This window comes from Mus caroli, chromosome 11 (assembly GCF_900094665.2).
Source record: "Mus caroli chromosome 11, CAROLI_EIJ_v1.1, whole genome shotgun sequence".
Lineage (NCBI taxonomy): Eukaryota > Metazoa > Chordata > Mammalia > Rodentia > Muridae > Mus > Mus caroli.
Window position 1 is genome coordinate 41,582,096 of NC_034580.1, and position 24,359 is coordinate 41,606,454.

The 24,359-nt window shown below is 40.1% G+C and overlaps 1 protein-coding gene across 4 annotated transcripts; it reads left to right on the top strand.

Annotated features, from left to right (window-relative positions):
• The first annotated feature begins 8,327 nt into the window (after nt 1-8,327).
• On the top strand, nt 8,328-16,202 carry Med7 (mediator complex subunit 7). 4 transcript variants are annotated; one of them, XM_021176899.2, is made up of 3 exons: nt 8,328-8,390; nt 11,226-11,396; nt 12,005-16,202. In XM_021176899.2, exon 3 carries the CDS (start codon nt 12,022-12,024, stop codon nt 12,721-12,723), a length of 702 nt encoding a protein of 233 aa, XP_021032558.1. In that variant the 5' UTR covers nt 8,328-8,390; nt 11,226-11,396; nt 12,005-12,021; the 3' UTR covers nt 12,724-16,202. The 4 variants fall into 4 exon arrangements, with proteins under 4 accessions (XP_021032558.1, XP_021032560.1, XP_021032557.1 ...); XM_021176898.2 differs by having other exon boundaries at nt 8,347-8,573; XM_021176901.2 differs by lacking the exon at nt 11,226-11,396.
• Nucleotides 16,203-24,359: the final 8,157 nt, after the last annotated feature.

Here is a 24,359-nt window from a genome sequence, read left to right on the forward strand (position 1 = left end):
AAAAGAGAGAGCACGTGGATCCATACACCAGACTAACTTGGGAATAGGGTATGAGTATATGGGTTAATGAGAACGCCAAAGCTCCAGGAGGTGAGTTTCCGTGAAACTCTATTCCTCATGAGTGCTTCTAGACTTCTCAGCCTGTCAAGCAGACTTCACTGGAGTGCATAGCATTTCCCAGTGTGCGTGGCAGTCCACGAGTGGTATTACTGGATTTTCTGGTAATACTATGTCCAATTTTCTGAGGAACCACTAAATTGTTTTCCAGAGTGGTTGTAACGTCTTGCAATCCCACCAGCAATGGAGGAGTATTCCTCTTTCTCCACATCCTCGCCAGCATCTCTTGTCACCTGAATTTTTGATCTTAGCCACTCTGATTGGTGTGATGTGGAATCTCAGGGTTGTCTTGATTTGCATTTCCCTGATGACTAAAGATGTTGAACATTTTTTTAGGTGCTTCTCAGCCATTTCGTATTCCTCAGTTGACAATTCTTTGTTTAGCTTTGTACCCCATTTTTAATAGGGTTATTTGGTTTTCTGGAGTCTAACTTCTTGAGTTCTTTGTATATATTGGATATTAGCCCTCTATCAGATTCAGGATTGGTAAAGATCTTTTCCCAGTCTGTTGGTTAAGGCAAGAAATCTTGAATGCACCCAGAGCAATACTGGGAGAAAACAAAGCCAAACAATTACCAGCATTGGATTTTAAGATTCATCACAAATTGTTGTCATAGTCCGTCATTGTGCAGACACTAGACAAACCAATGTGGGGAGAGGAAGCCTGGAAAGAGACTGAATTTTGGTAAAGAAGCAAAAGAAACTCACTGGAGGCAGGATAGTCTTATAATCGAAGAAACGAGACACCCAAAGACCTTAGCTCATCATAACAATGAACAAAATCCAAGCTATACGCCTGCCTGTAAAATGTGAAACTGCATCACCACCAAACACATAACCTATGAAAACACAAGCTAGTTTTTGTCAGAACAACAACAACAGAAGGAATCTGCTCTATGAGAGATACTTTCCAGAAAACAAGGAGATAAGCTACAGAGTGGGAGAAATAACTTGCAAAAGACATATCTGATAAAGGTTATTACCCACAATATTAAAGGACTCAAACACAGACAGCAAGTGTGGGGGAGATGGCTCAGCAGGTAAAGGAACTCACTGTGCAAACCTGCCAGCCTGAGTTCAACCCCTGAAGTGCACAGAAATGTGACGAATGGGCGCGGGGAAAGATGGTCAACATCTTATGTGGATCTGTTGAAGTTGCTAAAATTCAAAACATTACCAGCAAATACAAAAGGAGCTTGTTCCCTGCTGTGGGGAACGGAGTTGTACAGTCACTGTGGAAGGCAGTTCGTGTTGTTTTGTTTTTAACAAAGCTAAGAATCCTCTTGCCATGAGCTCCAATAATCACACTCATCGGTCTCAAAATAAAAATCTTACACCTGCATAACAACGTAGGGACTCAGATTTACAGCTTTACCCAGTTTCTAAAACCTGGAGGCAACTAGGATGCTCTACCCCAGTTCACTTGATGGAATGTTATGAAGTGGTAGAAAAGAAGATACAAAGTCAGAAAAGAAATGGAAGAATCGTAAATAAAATAGAAGAAAACTACCAGAAAGCACTATATATGACTCCAAATTATATGATATTTTATGAATGGCCAAATCATTCAAACAGGGGGTGCAGAGATGTCTCAGAAGTTAAGAGCACTGACTGCTCTTCCAGAGGTCCTGAGTTCAATTCCCAGCAACCACTTCATGGTTCACAACTATGTATGAGGAGATCTGACGCCCTCTTCTGGCGTGCAGCCATATATGCAGATAGAATGCTGTGCAGATAATAAATAATTTTTTTTTTAAAAAACAGATCTTTCAGACAGCAGAAAGGTCAATGGCTTACTGTAGTGCCTGGAACACTGTATGTGCAACATCTTGGACAATAAATCCTTGAGGAATCAACACTGGAAGATCGATACACTATGAAACCCAAAGAGCCTAAGAGCCTGTCACCCATGCCTGTCACCCATGCAGTCTGGGAAATAACTCCAGCCTTCCAATGGGAAGGGTTGTGTAGACTGCCTTTCGGTGGTAGCAATGAACTAAATATGGAATCCTTCCTTGTTTAAAATGGTCATATTTGTCTACCATAGATTCTTCTTGTCTTAAATTTTATTGTTTGAATTTTTAATTAAAACATTACTTGCCTTAATTATTGAGTGTTGCCCCAGTTCCCTTTGTTGGTTGTGTTGGAGAGTAAACTCAGAACCTCAAGGTGATCAACAGTACCAGAAGCTACACCCCCATTCTCCCTCCCCTTAAACAGAGGCAAAATGGACCCTGACATAGAGTGATAATGAGGCCAGGTAGCTCGTCTTTATACGCACCTCATATTCAGGACACATGAAAGTGTTTTCTTCTTGCTTTCACCTTTATCTGTAATCCGGCTCTCACTAAAAAATATTCTATAGTGGCTACATTCGAGATTGAGCCAATGGCCAGGTAGGCCAGCAACCTATTTAGAGCTGCACAAATAAATCAGGTGCACAATTACAATTACAGCTTAATAAAAACAGGGGAGCGAGGTGAAAAGGCAACACAGCAGCCATGATGGTGGCACTGAAGCATCTAGCATGCTCCAGTTCCTGCATTTGGAAGCAAAAAGCTAGAAAATGACTCCTCTGTGAGATGGGTGCCTGAGGTCTATTATTGGATAGACATTGGAGAGACCCAGAGATCCTGGTTATCCGAATAGAAGATGAGAAATAGCATGTCAACACTAAGCACACTGCAGCCTGGCAGGGCTGTGTAAGACAGATGGAAAGTGGGAGAGATGAGCACAGAAGCCACAAGGCCTGAACTTAGCTGATCTAGTTACTGCTGCCCCCTGCTGGTAAGACAGTGTAAGGAGCAAAGAAAACTGCCCCTCTGTACCAGGCTGTACCAGGTCTCTGTTCTTAGGTCAGTGATAAGTTTGTTTACACCAATAAAGCAACAGTAACAAAACCAAAAAATGATTATTATGGATTGAAACTATACTGTATATTTCATAAGAAAACCCCTTAAGCAACAATTTTCACTGGAAGTGCATCCTTTAAATTATATTTGTAATTTTTATTTTTATATTACATTTATACATATATTATATGGACTACATAAACATATATATGAATGTATGTATATGTATACATAAAATGCACACATACATATGTATACATTATATATTACTATATATAGTATATATTGCAAGATATGAATAAACAGATGCTGGCCACAACTAATTTCATTTGCTAGCTTCTAATTCTTCTACTGAGACAGATTAACAGGCCAGAAATACAATATAACTTACAAACAAGCCACAGATTATTATTTATGAACGTGCTTTCTATCAATGGTACCACAATACCAGCAGAATCAGTGAGATTCTGAGGTGCTGAGAAAAATTAGATTCCTAAACACAAAAATCCAACCAACCAAACAACAAATGGAACCTTGATTCTTACCTAAACTATGAATGGAAATAAATCTGTCCAAAGATATAAATCTCAATGCAAATCTTAAAATCATAAAAACCCCTCACAATGGTTGGATAAGCATAGGTTCTTGACTAGGATGCACGGAGTAGGAGCCATGCAAGAAAATAAATGATCGGCTGGAGAGATACTCAATGGTTAAGAGCACAGGTTGTTCTTGCAGGCAGGCGACCTGGGTTTGATTCCCACATGGTGACTCACAACAATCTGTATTTCTAATCCCAGAGGATCCAAACCCTCTTCTGGCCTCTGTGGGCACCAGGCATGCATGTGGTGTGCATACATTCATGTAGGCAAACACCCGTACACATAAGTAATACAAATAAATCTTTAAAAATAGGAATTGATAGGACCTTACTGAAGCTAAAAAAACTTGCTGTCTAAAAGATACTATTAGGAAAAGTTAAAAGACCAGCCACAAGTTCTAAATAATATTTATGACACATATATTCAGTAAATAAGTTCTTATGCCTAGCATGTATGTGAGTGTGTGTTTATGTGTGTGTACACACACAACTCCAACAGAGAAGGCAAGCCATTTTTTTAATTGAGTCAAAAAAACTCAAGCAGTTTTTCAAGATGCATACAGCAAATAACTAAAGGAAAGACCCCTTAACACCAAATAATGACAAATTCAACTGCTGCTCATCAGTCAGGATGGCAAAGCCAAAGCACAGTTAACCAGGGCAAGCTGAGATGCAGAGCCATTACAACCCAAAGGTGTTAGCATTACAGTCATTCGCTCCTGTGCGTGGGTAGAGGGCATGGATGTGCGTTTTACAGGGAGTACACTAGCTTCCTTTCAGACTCTTAACTCAAGACCATCATGGAGACCTCAATTGCTGTTTCCATTACCCCTGCAACATTCACCTCTTTCCATATTCACAGCTGATTGCCAAAGTCAGCATCTGTCCCTCCCCTAAGTGCCCTCTGCAAAGCAGCTGGCCTGAGCCCACACCATCATCACACATGTGCATTATTTTGTCCCCACAGCCTTTATCACTATTCGAGGTTCTTATGTTTGCATCCTGTTTGTCTATGTCTCTCTGTTGGAAGGCTGGATATATGCCTTTATCCTTCTAAAACAGTGCCTGGCAAGATGGAGAGACATCATAAAGATGTATTGTATAGATGTATTCATTGTTAAATTTAAGGTTTAAAATTTCCATTCAGATTTTGCAAATGCAGTAAATATTACATAAAAAAATAAGTGTTTATAACAACCATATTTCCACCAGCTCCGATCATGATATGGATTTCGTAGGCACCGTTACTTTGTATTTTACTGAAAAGACCACCAAAATGAGACTCAAGAGGCTGACATTCTACTGTGATGATGTCACGCACTAGCTGTAAGACACTGGCACTTTGGGCCACATCCAGAATTTTATCTCAGGATGAAAAAAAAAATGAGTGCGAAAACAAAAACTCAAGTGTGAACTGAGATGCCCACAATCCGGAGATTATGATAGCAAACCCTGAGAGGAAAGTAAAGTCACCCTGCAGATCTATGGCTATGCAGACGCTGTCTCTCTAGTAAAGTCAAATGAGAGCTTCATTGGGAACTGATGACCATATACCAGTCCTCATTTATCTAAGGGGTTGCTTTCAATTGCTCATGGCCAAATATGATGCCAAGATACCAAGTGGAAAATTGCATACCTAAACTTACATCGTGTTTTAAAGGGTTCATCAGTTTGAAGAGAATGGTACAGAGTATCCAGTCTGGTTTGCCAAAGTTGTGAATTATCCCCTTGTCCAGAGTATAGATGCTATTATACGTAGCTGCCCTGTAGCCTCTTAGTAGATACCATATATTATCAGATTTTGTTACATTATTGCTGTGTTGCTGCTCAAGTCATCTTTCTTTTACTTAATCGTGGCCCCTAAGTGTGAGAGGACTCTGGTTATTTGCATATGTCAATGAAAGTCATGAGGTATTTCCTTTAAGTGAATTAATGATATGATACATAGACAGAGACCACACTTACAAAATTTTATTACAGTATGTTTTCATAATTATTCTATTTTGTTATTATAGTGACTCATTTTCCAGTACTTATTTATAAATTAAACCTTATTGTAGATGGGTAGAATAAAACTTAGTATCTACAGGGTTAGGAACTATCTGTGCTTTCAGGTATTCACTAGGAACTAGGAAATATCCCCTCACAGTACAGGAGACAGTTATATCCATTTCGCTATTTCCTTACCAAACAGTTCTTGAACACTTGCCCATCTCAGACATTGTTCTAGGTGCTAGAGTAAATATGCTACATCAAGATGACTTCAGTTGTAGGCAAACACTATGAAGGATGCTTTGTATATGTTAAAAGGTTTGGGGGACCATCATTTTGTAGAGCTTTCTATAGTCGATGGTAGGGGTATTCGATTTTGTTTTATAGAAACTGCCTCGGAGAATTTTGAACAGAGTCCAATCTTCTATGTCATTAACAGTGTGGGAAGAAGATTAAGGGGGGACAAAAGTGAAGCAAAGAAACCATTTGGGAGCCTATTGCAGAAATTGAGGTAAGAATGAATGACAACAGAGTAGTGGGTGTGGTAGCAAATTTCTTATATCTGAAACACTGTAAAATAAATCCAAGGCAGGAGGTTGGTATGGTGGATTCAGTGGAGTACTGGAAGAAGGGGACACCTTTTGCAAACAGATGTAATACATTTGGATAAAGCTGAAGTTCAGAGTAGAGTCTGAAGTACAGAGGTGAGGGGGTTCCAGGGTCTGAATGAATGGTATTACCTATGTCACGTGGGTGGCTTCTGACTGAGAAGTAGCTTCACAGCTCTAAGTCCTGGGGTGATCCAGACCAAATATGCCAAGTACTGAGCCATATTGGGTAAAATGAGGACTGCAAGTCTCTGGTGCAGAACATGGAGGAGTCAAGGGAATACTTGATTCAGGCGTGTTAAAAATGGATGGAGTTGTTTAAAAAGCGCATTGATGGGGGAAACAATGCAAAGATTACAGAGCAATTAAAAGACATTGGTAGTTAGAAATGGGCTGCTCTTAATTGGAACCAGAGACCATCTGAATCCAAATATTGATATGGCAGTTGATTTTAAAAGCTACCCCTCCATATTCTCACAGCCTAAGCTGACTTTAAACTATGTTGCCAAAATGACCTTGAGTTTCTGAATTTCAGATCCTTCTGTTTTTACCCTCTATGCATTGAAGTTACATTTGGGCCTTTAACATTCAGATCTTGCAAGTACAGTCAATAATAGACAAAACAAAGTGTTCATTAAACCGTATTTTTAACCAGTCCCTAATGTGACATGGCTATCCCTTATGTAGTACCGGGGATGTCTTATATGTATTATTCTAGGCAAGCTCTCCACCAACTGAGCTACATCCCCAGTCCCATGAACTTATCTTTGGGTGATGGCTAATCTTTAGAAGCAGAAAGACTGAGTGGCATTTTCTTGTAGTTGCCCAGATAAAAGGACATGAAGAAAGGAAACTGCTCTTTGGTTGCTTGCTCTCACTCTCACTGGCAACTTCATCTGCAACACTGTTGTGCCATTCCTTTGTCAGTATTAGAACCAAACTTCTTTAGGATTCCAACATGGACTGAAGACCTGAGGCTCTCCAGGAATCTTCCAGGTCTCCAATGCCAGGTGGGGTCTGTTGAGACATCCAGCCTCTTAGACTGAGCAACTACAGGATTCTCAGCCTTTCAGGGCCGAGACAGCCATTGCTGGACTACTTGAACTGCATCTTGAAAGTCACTCCAATAAGTCATGCGTACATATATATCCATGTGCATACACACATTCATTCTATCAGTGTAATAACCCATAGTACACTTTCAGTAAGATAATAATTCTGTGGGTATAGGAAAAAACGAGAGGTTCATACCAGACTAGAGACAAAATGATGGGGCGCATATAACTGTGGAAGTTGGTACTTAGTAGACTCTTCTTTTGTTTTTATGCCTGCAATGCTCCACATATTTAAAGGAAGAAACTGAGACATTCTTGTTTGTGAAGCAGAGCTGTTTATCTTACCTTTAATTTGCAACACTGCATCTTATGACTCCCATATCATCTGTTAACAATTCTTCTCCCTCTCCTCCCTCCCCCTCCTCCTCTCCCTCAGGGAAAGGCCTAAATGGAAAGATTTCTTGCTAGTCCTGATGGCTCATTTCTATACCTTTGGCTTTCCAGAGGCTGGGAAGAGACATCTGAAGCCAGCCTGGGCTACACAGTGAAATTACCCACTTTCTCCATTTTTAAAAATTACATTAAGTTTTTTTCACTTGTCAATTTGTGGAAGGATTGTTATAGACATCTTTGAATTCCTAAATGAAAATAAAAGTGAATGGAAGGGGGAAATGAAGGTTTAGGATGTTATTCTTAATCATGTTCACAAATATCTCCATATGTATGAATATATCATAGAGTACAATCTTGTTTTTAAAAACACATTTTTGATGATTACATTGATATAATTTTTAAATAAATTGCTTATCTGTATTTTCTGACTTTTACATAAGGCAAGTATTTAATTTTAAAAGTCTCGTATAAAAGTGGGGGCTGCAAGGAATGGAATTACTAGAGAGTACTTTCTTCTACTAACAAAAAGTACGAAGAAGTATTCTCCTGACCTGACCAAGAAACCAGACAGCAGATCTTTCCCGGGAGAAGCGGGAGATGCGAAAGTGCGCATGTGCAACATCTTTAGGGCGGGAGTAGGACCTGCTATAGGACAGCCTTGGTAGCCAATGAGAGGCTCGCGTCAGAGGCTTCTTCCTGAGAAGGCAACCGGAACTTGTGCTTCCGCTGCGCTGAGGAAAAGTCACTACCGGAAGAGCAAGAAAGAGCTGAGGTGAGCGGGCGGCGGCGGTTGGCGACCGCAGCCTGAGTCTGTCTCTCCGCCCCCGCGGTTGCGCCTCTCCGGGCGTGGAGCGCCGAAGTCCGGCGCGGGACAGCCTGGGACGCCCGGGCTAGCCTTCCTCCCCGGTTCCTCCGCGGAGCCTCCCCGGGGCCTGAAGCAGGCGGCCGGCCGAAGGTACACCGAGTACCGCTCGCTCCAGACGACGAGCCAGACGGGAGGTTGGGAGGTCCGAGTTCTCGTCCCCACGCCACGGGCTTTTATAATGTCGTGGCCTTAGCCTGCCCTGTAGCCATTGGTAAAGTGACAGTAGCCGCCGGGGAGCGCAGGGGCTGGGGGAGGGGAGCGAGAGCCTGGGTCGGAGCCGGATTCATCCTGTACCAGACTTTCCGCGGGGACCCAGTCACGGGGACAAAGTGAGCCAAGTGTCTGAGCTTGCGACCTCCCCCCCCCCGCCCAAAAAAAAGCACCCACTAGACACTGGATTTTGTTAGTGTTAGCGAGTCACGACCTCCAGCGGCTTTGAAAAGTTCAGTTTGAACCGGTAATGGGCGGTTTCTGTAAGGTGGCCGGTTCTAACGCGGGATGCTCAAGTTATGGGGGTTTGCACTTGCGCCCGAAAAAACTAATGCGGATTCCCGTTGTACAATTCATCCCCTTTTGCACGTTGGGAATTGGCTTCTTGTCTCTATAGTCAAATTGGGAGTAGTCGTACCGTCACAAAGATTGGAGTGAGGATGCCGGTCGGTCACTTACTAAAAACCTTTGGGAAACTGCGGGTTTAGTGTGGGTGTGGCTAAGGGAAGCGCAGATCCCCAACTTCAAAAGCCTTCGGGGGATGAAATTTAGGCAGTGTGTTGACTTGATGTGGCTGCAAGTAGACTTTCGTGTTTTAGGTATATACGCCCTGAATTAGCTCAAACAGTTGGACAATCTGAAGAATTTGGGGTTGCTTCCCTCAGATTTAAGGTATTGGCAGTGTACAGAACCTGTATGTTACTGGCTCAGTGGCGTTATCTTGAATCTCAGATAAGTGTGAGAAAGCACTCAAGAATCTTCTCATTGTATAATGTACTTAAATTGGAAAAAGCAAAGGTTATTTTGACCATATATGTTGGGATTTAGGTTTTAAATTTATGTAGAAAAGATGTAAAAATGCTAATGTGTTAAGAAAACTGTACTGTACAATACTACTATACTGTAAGATGTGGCTTCCTTCAGAAACCTTGGAAAATATTTGAAGTATGAAATTTAACAACGGTGTTTTGTTGTTGTTGTTGTTTGTTTGTTTTTTTGAGACAGGATTTCTCTGCGTAGCCTTGGCTGTCCTGGGACTCACTCTGTAGACCAGGCTGGCCTCGAACTCAGAAATTCACCTGCCTCTGCCTCCCAAGTGCTGGGATCAAAGGCGTGCGCCACCACTGCCCAGCAACAACGGTGATTTTTGTCAAGATGTAAAGAGAGTTTTAAGTGTTTGGGTTTGGAAACCACTGTACAGTAAAAAGGAAAGTGAACGATATGAGATTAATAGATACCATATGTAGTTTGATTATGGGAAAGAATAATAAATAAGGCATATGACATTTGCATATAAATGTTCTTTCCCAGAGTAGGTTCCAACATATGCCTACCAAAAGGAGTCAGACGTGAAAAAAATAGTATATCATGTACCATATAAAAGCACCCTAAATACAGACCCTTTTTCCTTAGTTTTCAGAATATGTTTGTTCTTTGAGAATTTTATACACACACAAACACACATGTGTTTTGATCATACCCACTTCCACACTCCTCTGATACCTCACAGACCACTACCATATCTTACTCCCAATTTTATATATTTTTAAAATTTTTACTTAGTTTTTAAAGATGGATCTTTAGCACTGGCTGGCCCAGCCTCACTTGTAGTCCAAACTGGCCTTGAACTCAGAGCTATCGAGCTTCTCAGTCACAGGGACTACAGCGTGACCCATCATGACTACAGTGGGAACTATCATGCCCAGTTTAGGTCTTTTTTAAAAACTGTTTAAAAATAACAGTAAATAAAGTCCTCTGCCAAACTTGTGGTGGACTCTGCTGCTTGTTTTTCCACTTTGCATGCTTTACATTTGTCAGATTACCTAGAATATGTGAGTCCTTAATGCTAGCATCCTTTTCTAAACAAGTAGAACAGATCTTACTTCACGATCACACGAAGTCTGGCAGGCAGCAAGAGTGCTCTTTAACAGGTGAGAAAGACTTGAAGAGATTAAAAAATAGTAGGGTTTCTAAGTGATGCTGTTTTGTGTTCTCAGAATTTCCCTCATAGACAAAGTTTGCATATCTCCACTTGGGTGTATAGTTAGAGATATTAGACAACAAGGCTCTCACTTCTATTATCTTCACTTGCAATGAACATAACAATTCAGCATTTTTAAGTCTGATTCAGTTAAGCAACAAACTATCTGATAAAAACCTGCAGTCTTGGGTGAATACAGTTAAGAGCCAGGACACAGCAGGCCGTAGGACCAGAGCAGTATTGTGAAGAAGACATGGTACCTGGGAGTCAGTGACTAAGTAGTTAAATGGTGATGCAGTAAAAATGAACTTGCCATTGTCCACTGTGAGTTACAGAACCTGCCTTTACACTTGAATGTTAGAATCATAATTGTGGTGCTATCACAAAGTAGACAAAGGGCAAACCTTTTGGAAGGCAGAGTCTTTGGTGTGCAACTTTCTGTACCTTCCGTGCTCTTTCCCATTAGCCTAACAAGGAAGTTTTTTTGTTTTTTGTTCTTTTTTTCCCCCGTCAGATCTTCATAAAGCTTTGCTTTATTTTCTCTTTGCCAGGATCATCTGTCCCTATTGGGTGAAATTAGCACACCTGTTGTCTTAGGTGGTCAACACGTTCTCAATTTTCAAGGTGTATTTCCCATCAGGAAACTTGAAGATAATATGGTCTGAACCCACAGTGAACTTCTGAACATTGTAGTTGTGTTGATCAGGCTGCTCTGGTCTTAGGTTGGTACTTTTTTCTCTCATCAGTGAAGTTTCATGACACAGTGACAAATGTCACAAGACCCTCTCCCTCCCTCACACCCTGCCCTGCTCTTTTTTTTTTTTTTTTTTTTTTCCTCCCAGTATATTTTGCCCGGTCTGTTTTTGAGAAATTGACAAGTCTTCCATGCTCTGGAAGGATTGTTTTGTTTTGTTTTTGTCATTACTGTTATTGTGGGTGCCTGTCTTCCACTGAAATGTGGCCTACATCTGAAGATTTTTCCTGCATGCCCCAGTAGATACCGAGCTAATGTGGGCTGCCCCAGCTTCCATTTCCCTCAGACATTCTCTATAGAGGAAAAAGATGTAGCTTTTGTTTTATTAACTGCTGTTGAAAACCCTGAGGAAATAAAGGAAAATACATGGATGTTAACATAATATTTAATTAGAACATAATTGATAGCTATTCACTGCTATAAATGTTAATTTTAAAATCTAAGATCTAAGATCATCTTGTCTTGGACCCTGTACTGTCAGAAAAAGGAAGAACATATTCTGAAGTCACTAATTGGGGGCAGCAGGGGAAAGGTGGTATTCATGATTCTGTTCTGAATCGTGTTCTGTTTCTTTAGGTTCTTGATTGTCTACAATGGGTGAACCACAGCAAGTGAGTGCACTTCCACCGCCTCCAATGCAGTACATCAAGGAATATACAGATGAAAATATTCAGGAAGGCTTGGCTCCCAAGCCTCCTCCTCCAATTAAAGACAGCTACATGATGTTTGGCAACCAGTTCCAATGTGATGATCTTATCATTCGCCCTTTAGAAAGTCAGGGCATTGAACGGCTTCATCCTATGCAATTTGATCATAAGAAAGAGCTGAGAAAACTCAATATGTCTATACTGATTAATTTCTTAGACCTTTTAGACATCTTAATAAGAAGTCCTGGGAGTATAAAACGGGAAGAAAAGCTAGAAGATCTTAAGCTACTTTTTGTACATGTACATCATCTTATAAATGAATATCGACCCCACCAAGCAAGAGAGACTTTGAGAGTCATGATGGAGGTCCAGAAACGCCAGCGCCTTGAAACAGCTGAGAGGTTTCAGAAACATCTGGAACGAGTCATTGAAATGATTCAGAATTGCTTGGCTTCTTTGCCCGATGATTTGCCCCATTCAGAAGCAGGGATGAGAGTTAAAGCTGAGCCGATGGATACTGATGATAACAGCAATTGTCCTGGACAGAATGAACAACAAAGAGAAAGTTCAGGTCACAGAAGGGACCAGATTATAGAAAAAGATGCTGCCTTATGTGTGCTAATTGATGAAATGAATGAAAGGCCATGAAGAATATTCCTTTTTTTCCTTTAGTAAGTAGCATCATATATTAGTTTATTTTCTCTCAGTCTTAAGAGGTATAACTAAAGATACTAAGAGACTTTTTTTCAATTGAAATGCTGTAGGTGGTAATTTAACACTAAACATAGGCCAGCAAGTACATTTGAGTAATTGCCATAAAAAAGCTGAATGTTTGCTTTTGTTTGGGATAGTCCTATTTTTTGGAGTTGGAATAAAAACTTGAAGTAATAACAAATTGTCATTCTTGGAAAAAAAGTTAATTTGCTTCAAGACTAATAAAGGGCATCAAGTGTACATGTGAAGTTATAAAATGTTTAGATTTATTCCAAAATAAATAGAAAGTTTATTTTTCTGATTACTGTTCCAGCAAACTCAGTATCGCAGCTTTTCTCCTCCTTATTCTCCATAGACTATTTGCTAGGGACTCTTCTTTGCCCCAGTCAGGTAATGATGTGGTTATGGTCCAATTGTATGAGAAATGTACATACTTCACCTTCACAGATGGATACAGGCTTCCCCAAAAGATACCTCTATTGAGTAGCTATTCTTCAGTCTCAACATAGCTTCTTTTCTGGTTTGTGTTTGCTAAGACTGTGTCCTAGTCTCTTAGCCATCATACCATCCTCAGAAGAGTCTTGCTTCCAAAGTAGCCTAATCAGAATACCTTGTCCAGTTTATATCCTTTTCAAACACATGTATATGTTGGTAGCACAGTTCTAATCACAAAGCTATTTATCCACAACTCAATCCATCTTTAGTCATTACAGATGAGGAAGTAGAGGTTCAGAGAAGTTGACTTAACCAACTAATAAGTGGCAGAATCAAGTTAGAAAATAGGTATTCAGTTTCATAGCCAAAGTACTGAACTTCGTTCTCTGTCCTCTAGTTTGTCATACTGGAAATCATAACTAGAGCTACTCCAGTTTTCTAATCCTGAAATCCACCCTTGTAAATACCTCATGACACTAGACTCAAGAGGATACATTTGTTGATTGGAAGAATGACTTCTCTTTAAACATACTCAGGAGGCAGGGTTTGTTGGTTAAGACTTCCATATCTTAAGATGGTGCTTGTAATTCTACCTAAAAACCCTTCTTAGTAGGGTTTTAGTTCCTAACTAAGACTCATATGAATTAAAACTTAACATTTATGGTTTGGTTGGGCCAGAGTCTATGTGGGATAAGAAATTGGCAAAGATTTTTTTTTGTTTTGCCCCCTTCCTCCTCTTTTGGTTCCTTATCATCTCCATCTGGTGGTAAACTTACTGTACAGCCATTTAATAGGCATTGAAAGGTATACAATTTCTGTTTCATAATACTCATCTATGGCTTGACAGCAGTCATAGACAATAGGTAAATGAAAGCACTGCTCTAATCCAACTCTCATATATGAACAATTGGAATAAAATATAGACACTGAAAATTGAAACTCAATTATTCAAGAATTTTGTGAGATATTTTGAGTTTTGGGGCTACCTAAATGTAAATTTCTACACTCTGGGAGTTGAAAATCAGATAACGGAGTAGATTTGGCTGATGGCCTACATGGTTTAATTTAAATCCTGAAACATCACTGAGATACTAATGTAGGGCCAGTAGGTAAGGGTGCTTGCTTAGAAATCATGATTGAAGGAAAGAATGGACTCTGAGAGTTACAGTGAATACACTACAGAAATAAAAACAAAATCTCCATAGAATTGTTTTAAGGATTGAAAGAGATAACAGCTAAAATTCTTACCACTTGTTAAAAGTTTTACTTATTTTTGGCATTTGTAGCCCTGGCTGGCATGAAACTATATAGACCAATCTGGCCTCAATTCGAATCCTGCTGCCTCAGCTGCAGTGTTGGAGTTCTAGGCAGGTGTCACCACACTCAGCTTCTGGTTTTATTTTTCATTTGCAAGTAACTGGGAACAATTATGGGGCTCTGTGTGATGTTTCTATGCAAGTATACTCCACTGAGTTTTAACTTTAGCAGACCATTGACATTGAGCATTACAATTTTAATAACTGGCTTCATATTGTAATGTGATGCTGCTGTCAATAAGTGGCAGTCTTGCTTAAGTGTGTGGTAATATAGCCAGTTGCACAGAGGACTGACTGAAATGAAACCCAGAGGCACTGCTTATGAACTGCTCACTCCACCTCTTTTAGAACTGAATTAGGCTTCACTTATCTGGTTGGTACCTGTTAAATCAGGGATGGCTGTTAAAACACACCTATAATGCAACTGGAAATGGTGCCTAACACCTGGAATCTCAGCATTCTGAAGCATGTAATCGGGGAGCTCTCAAGGCTAAAGTGGGCTACCTTGAAAGACATATTAAAAAGCAAAGGACAACACGACAGAAAAGCTACCTTCAACAAGTAAAGCAACCTTGAGTCTTAGAATTTGGGCTCTACTATTAGCTGGGTAGCTTTGATTTGGTTTATTAATATCCATGGATGCTCATTTTCATTAACCCAGGCAGTTACAGTAGTCACCCCAGAGTAATCCTGTCAGTGAAAGACAACCACCTTAACTCCTTCTGAAACTCATTCAGCCCCAAACAGTATATTCAGGCTCTAGGCTAACTAGTCATATGCTAAGAAATATCTGATCTGAGATGTTTTGTGGGTGCCCCAGAGTCTAGGTGGTGCTTGAGCTTGGGGCCTTAAGGCATTACTCCTTTTGGGAATAGGGGACAAAAGAAAAGGTATAGGCAGCAAGTAACAAAACATGGACAACCTTCTAATGCATTTGAAGATTTGGGGAAAGTGGGCAGATTCTTAGGAAATTATCAGCCCTGATAAGAAACTCCAAGGATACTGCAATCGGGGTCCTGGAGGTGGGGACAACATTTGGGATGTAAATAAATAAAATAATAAAAACAAAAAAGAAAACAACTAGAAGTGGAAGTGGAGCTCTCACTAAGAATGTTTGAAGTTCAAATAGCTTCTGTGGCAAGTAAGCCTGATAAACGTTGCCCACCGCACACGTGCTTGTGCACACACACAGAGTAAAAAGTTTAATCTTTTGCAACTCTGTCAATGAATAGACAAGCAAAACATTTCCTAAGTCTTATAAAGTTAGTATAAGCAAAATATTAAACTGAAACCTGTAATAATTTTTTAAAAAAGGTTTTTTATGGCCAATTTGCACTTACTTCAAGAATGTGGGATAGTAAAATAATATAACATGCTACATAATGGGTTTAGGAATAAAAATCACTTTCTCAATAGGTGTAAAATTTGTGAGAATTAGGATCCATTCATAAAAAAGAAAAACAACTCTTTAGCAAGAATAGAAGGGAATTTCCTTAAACAGCAGGTCTTAAAAAAAAAAATCAACCAAGGATGCCTACTATCAAAGCTTCAAGTATGTACTAGATTCCCTAACCAGCAAAGCACAAAAAATAAAATATTGAAAAGGAAGAAACTAAGAGATCACCGCTGAACAGAAAATAACCCTCAGCATAAATAATTTCATAAAATCTAAAGATATGGATTAGTAAACAGCTACGAGTAGTTACACCAAAATAAAAAAATGTAAACGTGATACTATGTAAAATAGCTTCAATAATATGGAAGGCCTAGAAAAAAAATCTAGAAACAATTGAATATTATACAGAATACATTTTATTAACACAATATTTTTAAAAGCCTAAATAGAAATAGAAACAAAATGTGTTTGTAAATTGTAAAGAGGCCAAATTTATCCTGAATTCATTTGTAGCTTCAATGCAAGTTAATAGTTTTCTACCATATTCTAAAACTTGATAAACTGGTTCTACAGTTCATAGGTTTTGTTAAAAGAACCCAGAGAGCCATACTGCCCTTGAAAGAGAATAAGGGAAAGGATTTCCGCTGCATGATTATCAGTATTTATCATGCTACTGTAAAGCAAAATGTTGCAGAAAATAGGCAGAAAAATAGGCAGATAAACAATAGGAACACTACTGAAAGCCAGGAAATTTATGTATATCATTTTGAAACATCAGAGAGATGACATTACAAAGGGAAAATGCTGGAATTTTCAGTAGGTGGAGTTAGAATAAAGCCTGCAAAACTCAGCTCCAGGCAAATTAAAGACTTCACCACAAAATAGCTATCACTTTTTATTGAAGCAAAACTTGTTTGTGCTTTTATTAAAAGAAGTGGCATCACAGCTGGAGAGCAGACTCACCATGTGGAGGAGCTTCCCACTAAGCATGACTACCTGAAGTCCATACTTGGGACCCAAGTACGGAAGGAGAACTTACTCCTAGAAATTGTCCTCAGACTTTCACATGGAGACTGTGGGGTGTCAGCCCAGCTGGACCAAGAAGCCAGCTGGCTTTAGGATATTTCAGGTCACCATCTTTGCTCCTCTTATCAGCCAAATTTTTATATAGGCAAATACCTTTTAAACCTCTGAATAAGAGATGAAATGCTAAAATAAAATACAAAATTACTATTCATAAAAGAAAAGATTGGTTTATACCATTACGGTAAAATTACATTGTGTTCAGGAGCTGGAGAGATGTCTCAGCAGGTAGCAACACTTGTTGCTTTTCTAAAGAGACCTGGTTCAGTTCCCAATATGGTGGCTGGCAACTCTCAATTCCAGGGGGTCTGATACAGTCTGACTTCTAAGGTAGTAGATATGCACAAAGTGCACATATATATGTGCAGACAAAGCACCCATACACAAGTCAGAGAGAGGGAGGGAGGGAGAGAGGGAGGGAGAGAGAGAGAGAGAGAGAGAGAGAGAGAGAGAGAGAGAGAGAGAGAGAGAGATTCACAAAAGCAAAACAGTGAAATGCTATAGTGTGGGGGGAAATATTTGCAACAGATGAAATCAGTAGAGGACTAACATTCAAAATATATAAATTATTTGTATTAATATGAAACACAAACTCAGCAGACTGCGTATAAGACTTGAACAAGTATTTCCCCGAAATTTAAAATCAAATGCTGTATAAACAACGGTTTCTTGTAGTAACTAGGAATATATAGGCTAAAACCACATGCCATGTTTCCACATCCTTACCAGTTTGAGAAAAAAACATAAAAAACCAAAACCACAAACCGAAAAACCAATCCTGGCAATACCATGCCTCAAAACGATTTTTTTTTTCTTGAGACAGGGTATTGCTTTGTAACCCATCATGTCCTCAAATTGTGTTCCTTCCTTAGTCTCCCTGTTTGAACCACAGGTGGGCACTATGCCATCCAGCAAAATAATAGTCTATATGCTGTCGGTGAGACTCTTGGAAACTCTTCGGTCGTTATTTAACAAGATTTCAGATATGTATGCCATCTGATCCATTAACTCTACTTTTGGAAAGACATTTCAAAGACTCATGAATAGCAGCATTTATGCATGAGAGTGTCCAGAGCGGTGTTATATGTAGCTGAAATGAAAAAGAAACATCTAAATTGGACAACTCTTTTCAGAAGTCCACACCCTTGTTCAGGGATGTGCCTTCATTTTCTTCCTGAACACCTTTCTTATCTTAAACCCAGTACTTCAAACCTATTAAACTCTTAAACTACCAACAATACTTTAAAAAAAAACCCAAAAAACAAACAAACAAAAAACCAGAATGGCTCCCATTGGCCTAGCCTAGGTCCTGGTGCCAACAGACCCATGCTGCTCTTAACCAGAGAAACATCTTACAGTGCGCAGCAGTCAAAAGGAGAGCTGTGTAACCAGGTCAAAGTTCTAAGAAGAGACTGAGTGCTCAGCTGTGAACAGGGCTTCTATATTAATGGCTGTCCCCCTCCCTCAGGGATCAACGAACATCTCCAAAGAAGGGATAGAAAGAATCTAAGAGTAGGAAGATGGGGAGAAGTGTTGGGTGTTGTCTTCTGGACACAAGATGGCTAAGACAATCATGAACTCACAGCATCAATGGTTACCAGGAAAAGATCTATGCAAGATCAAGCCAGCCAAAGTCCCAGCATAGATGGGGTAGATAATCTCCATTCTCCCTTCTTACGGAATAGCCTTTGGCAATTGATAGCTGAGAGGGGGAACTATCAACTTTTTGGAGGATATGACCGATCGAAAGTTATCCATGCTCTAATGATGGATCACACCATGAAGATGAAGACATCACAAACTGGACTTAATGGGTTATCAAAGAAAACAAAAGCCTCATGACATATGGAACTTCTTGAGGATATGAGGATATTGGGAGGGGGACCTTGGGAATAGATAATAATCATATTTCATTGTATACTTGTATGAAATTCGCAGAAACGAATGAAGAAAAAGGAGAATGGGCAATTTGAGGTTTATTCATTTCCAGAAAAACGTCAATAACAACCTACCTATAAGGACACAAATAGCCAGAAAGGACTCTAGACACACTGTCCAGTTAAATAAATGACAAGACACCATGTTTCACATGATTTCATTCATAAACTGTTCAAAACCAAGAAGAGCTATATAAATAACTTTGAGATTCATGCATAAGTAGTGAAAAAGACAAGGAGAGGGGCTGGTGATTGTTACAGGCGGTGGAGTGACAGCGTAGCATGCTAAAAGCCCTGGGTTTGGTCCCCAGCGCTGGGTTAGGTGGCACATATCTATAATCTCCTCCATGAGGAGGACATTTGCTTTTTCTGAAAGGATCTGACTTCTCTTAGAAGCCTCTTGACCAGTGAATCTGACAGCTGAGAAGACAGCCTGCGTTTACTGGGCCACTGTTTTCTGTGTTTCTGGGTAAAGCTTCAGTCTGGGACCCCAGCCCATGGTGGAACGATTCTGTCTACATTTAGAATGTGTTTTTCCACCTCCATTATCCAAATCTAGGAGTTCTCTTACAGACATCATCAGAGGTTTGTTTCTATGGTAACATGTCTAAATCACATCAGGTTGGCAATCAAAAATAACCATCATAGCAGGTTTCTTCCTGAATCTCGAGGTCTCCTCCTTTCTTTCTAGATGAAGGTTCTCTGGGAGATGTTTCTCTTTGCTTCCCAGCACCCACTGCTTGTATATGCTTGAATATGGCCTACAGCCTAATCTCTCTGTGATCCATTCATAACTACCAGATATACAAATTCTACAAATACAAGAGATCGTAATCACCTCCTTAATGTTGTGACGTTCAAGTCCTTGCGAACCACACTGCACTTCTTTCTCTTATACATAATTTGGTAGTTTTCTGTTTGTTTTTGAGACATGCTTTCATATATACTAGGCTGCCCTTGACTTCTTGATACTCTTTCCTCTACTTCCTAAATGCTGGGATTACAAGCCTGTGTTTGGTTTACTGGATACTGGGGATAAAACCCAGGACTTCTTCCTCCACGTTCTGCATGCACTTTATCAACCTAGCTTTCTCTGTAATCCAACATCTATACTTACTTGAAAAAACAGGTTGGTGATTTTCATTGTTGGTGCAATGGCTTTAGCTCAGTTTGACTGTACAGCCCATCGCTGAACTGAAATGATGATGGCTTGTTTCATTCCATTCACAGGAAGCAGAGAGAAGGGAATGCTGGTGTTCACCTTGCACTCTTCTTTTTGTTCAGTATGGGACCCCAGCCCATGGAGTGGTTCTTGTCTACATTTAGGTTGAGTCTTTCTGCCTGCATTTTGTTTAGATATTTAGTTTGCTTCCGTTTCTTAGTTTTGAGATGACAAGGGTATGCAGATGACTCTCTGCAGTCTGACATCATTTCCTTTTAGTGTATAGCTAATAGTGAAAAGGCTGGATCATACAGTAGTTGTTGGGGAACCTCCATACTTTTTGTTCTGTATACTAATTTACTTTCCCACCAAGAGTTTGCAAAGGTCTCCTTTCTGCTTTTGCAAGCACTCACTTAGTAGTTATAAAATAGCTATAGTAGATGCTATCTTTTTGTGATTTTGATTTGCATTATGCCCATTAATGTCACTGAATATTTTTCTTTCATTTAGCTGTTGGTCTTTTATATATTTTCTCCTGAGAAGTGTCTTTTTCTTAAGATTTATTTATTTTATATATGTGAGTACACTGCAGCTGTCTTCAGACACCCCAGAAGAGGGCCTCAGATTCCATTACAGATGGTTGTAAGCCCTTTCTCTCCTTCCCCTCTCCCCTATTTGAGGCAGGATCTCACTCAGTACTTCATGCTAGTTTAGAATTCACAATGTAGTTCAAGGTAGCCTTGAACCGTGGCAGTCTTTCTACTTCAACTTCCTGAGTGCTGAGATCATAGGCATGAACCACCACTCCCAGTTTATTTTCATCCAGTGGAATCCATGTGTCTGTGTGGCAAAGGATGAGAATACACTACAGGAGATAAAGATTTTCAGTACCTAGTGCTAAAAGTGAAAGCTGAACAATTTGTCATCTCTAGAGATGCAGCCATCGGGTAGTTGTGTTGCAATACCAAATAGAAAGCAAGCTGTGGAGCATTAAGATAAATAAATAAATAATAACCAAATCCACCTGAAGCTCATCAAACCTCTAGAGCTGAACACCACTTTCAGGAAGTATAACGGAAACAGGAACTAAAGTAAAAGATACCACAAGAACGCAGACAAACCAGAATGTAGAGCCGTTCACAGAGAACGGTTTTATAGAACCAGCAGGTGCCCAGGAAAGGAAACAAAGACTGCCATTTATTAAAAGAGACGTCGGGGTACAACAACCAGCTGCATGTCTGAGTCTGGATCAAAACAAATCAATGAAATAATATTTTTGAGATAGAAGAACATGATTGTGGTCTAGTACATGAATTATACAGGAGCATCAATAACTTTGTTTGCGTAGTAGTGGTTTTATGATTATACAGCAGGATTCCCTTTTTTGAAGTAGATGCATACTGAAGTCTGAGAGAGTGGCTAACATATCTATGCCTCTTTTGAAATTACTTTAGCAAATAAAAGACAGAAGATGGAATAAAAACTATATGTGGTATGGTTATTTTTGTCTAAATGGGAGAAGCGGGGAGGTGGCTCAGTGGCTCAAAGTATCTTCTGTGCAAGCTTGACAATTGGAGTCTAATCCCTGGAACCCACAGGGGAAGGAGATCACCAACTCCTGGAAGTATCTTCTCACCTCTGTACATTCATGTGTTCCTGGCCCGCCCCCATCTCTGTGTGACTCTCCCTCCTTCCTTTCTTCTCTCCCTTTCTCTCTTTCTTTCTGTGTGTCTCTTGTATCTCTCTATTTTTCTGTGTCTTTCTTCCCTTCATGCACTTAATGGTGAAATTATAAAATGAAAAGGGGTAAGATTATATTTTACCTTTTTTTTGTTTGTTTGTTCCCAGAGACTTTAGGGAAGTAGGAGTCTAAAGTATTGCTAGGCACGGAGGGGTGGAAACACGGTTCCTAATATAAGATTTTTGTTCTTGTTTTGTTTTTGTTTTTATTTATTTCTGTAATTTTTTTACTCATTTGAACAGGTAGCTTTCTTGGATGCTGTTTGTTCTTAGATAGATTGTGTATTTGAAAGATGATGAGACCTTCCTGTTGGTGAAGCCAAGGGAGAAATTGAGTAGGTCTCAGGGAGGATGATACCCTTAGGGGAACTAAAAGTAGTTACGGCAGGAACTTGAAGGAGTTCTTGAGAGATGGCTGTTACAGAGAGCAAGCCAGGCTCTCTACCTGGCTTTGGCTTGCTGCTTCGTCATGCGATTTCTCTCTCAGGTTCACCTTTCCCCTATTGTGATGTCAGTCTCCATGAGATCCTTCCAGAACTTAACCAACGCTGATGCCTTGACTCAGAGACTCCAAAACAGTGCCCTATAAAACACTTTTCTTTATGTTACCTCTTCAAGTGTCCATATAATAGAAAATGGACAAGGGCCTTGCACGGTCCAATTGACATGAGCTAGAGGAGAGAGAGAGAGACAGAGACAGAGACACAGAGAGAGGCGTCAAATGAGGAAATGTCTCCATGAATTTTAGCTATAAAGCAGTTTCTCTATTAGTGATCAATGGGTCAGGACTCAATCCATTGTGGGTGGGTCCCATCCCTGGGCTGGTGGTCCTGGGTTCTAGACGAGAGCAGGCTGAGCAAGCCATGTGAGGCAAAGCTAGTAAGCAGCACCCCTCCATGGCCTCTGCATCAGCTCCTGCCTCCAGGTTCCTGCCCTGTTTGAGTTCCTGCCCTGACTTCCTTCAGTAGTGAACAGCAGTGTGGAAGTGTAAGCCAAATAAACCCTTTCCTGCCTAGCTTGCTTTTGGTCATGGTGTTTCAACCCAGCTATAGAAACTCTAACAAAGACAGTTCTGGGAGATGGCTCAGTGGGTAAAGATAATTTACCATCAAGGCAAAAACCTGACTTTGATCCCCAGGACCCACAGGTAGAAGGAGAGAGCTGATTACAAGTTATCTTCTGACATACATGTTGGTACTCTGTACCAAAAATAAGTGACTAAAAATTATAGCAACAATAAGAAGAAGATGAATTAAATAGCACTTCAGGGTTTTTTTTTTTTAAATAAATAAATGACTCAATAAAACACTGACTATTGCTTTAGGCATTACTCATATGTATGGGCAAAACCGTCCAAGGACTGTAATTTTGAAACTATGAAGTATTTCCATAGTGGGGTTTATTGTGTTTCTATTTTTCCCCCCTCGTATGTTTATTGCTAAATGTTGTCATTTATGATGCAGATTCTGTGTTTTAACATGACAAAAAACCCACTAAGAAGAAAAAAAATAAGATGAAAAAATTCAGAACTGAGTGCCTCACAAACAGACCAAGGATGAGGTGGCCTCTACAGACTCTTCCATGGCTGCACTTTCGTAAATTAAAAAAGAAAAATCAGGGTTTTACAGCATTTCTCACAGAACTAGGCACTGTGGGACATATATATAATGCCAGTACTTGGGCAGTAGAGGCAAGGGGGATGAGAAGTTTGAGGCCAGCCTAGGCTACATAATGAATTCCAGGTCAGCCTAGGTTACATCAGACCTCATGTCAAACAAAACAGAACCAAGCAGGACAGAGCAAAGCGGTAAGAGTTGATGTCAGCAGCAATTCTAGGTCCTGACAGTAAATGTGACAAGACACAGAACTGCACGATGGTGCACTAGGAGCCACACCCAAGAGCCTTAGTCAATATGCAATCCCCCCCCCCCCCCCGCCACACACACTTCAGGTTTAATCCTCTCTCCATTATACAGAAATGTATTTTGCAAGTTGTTCATATTGATATAAGCTGGCAGAAAAGACATTAAATTCATGCAACATAATTTATAGAGCAAGTCTAGGGCTCAGGGGACTTGTAATTACTCTAAACACATGCCTTGGATCTGTCATTCTCTTGAGTCTTTGTTGTCTGTAGAACAAGGGAATTAAATAAGCATCCCTTGAGTAGCCCTCATTCCATGATTCTGTGGAAGTTCACACACTGAGCAAGTTAGATGTCTTAGCAGGGTTTCCCAGCAGATATTTAGATTAAACACATTTAAGGCATAAAGACAAGTGGAGGGGGCTCTCAGGAAGGGCTGACACAGCGGAAACCCAGGTTTTCAGAAATTACACAGCCTGGGCACTGACTTCCCTCTGTGGGAAAACTTTGGTTTTGAAGGTGTCTAGATAAATGTCACTCGTTAATGGCTGAGAGTGCTAAAGCCTTAAATGGTCATATATGTCATGGCTGGAACTTAATGCATTCTGGCGATTCCTGTTCAAAGTCCCCCTTCCCT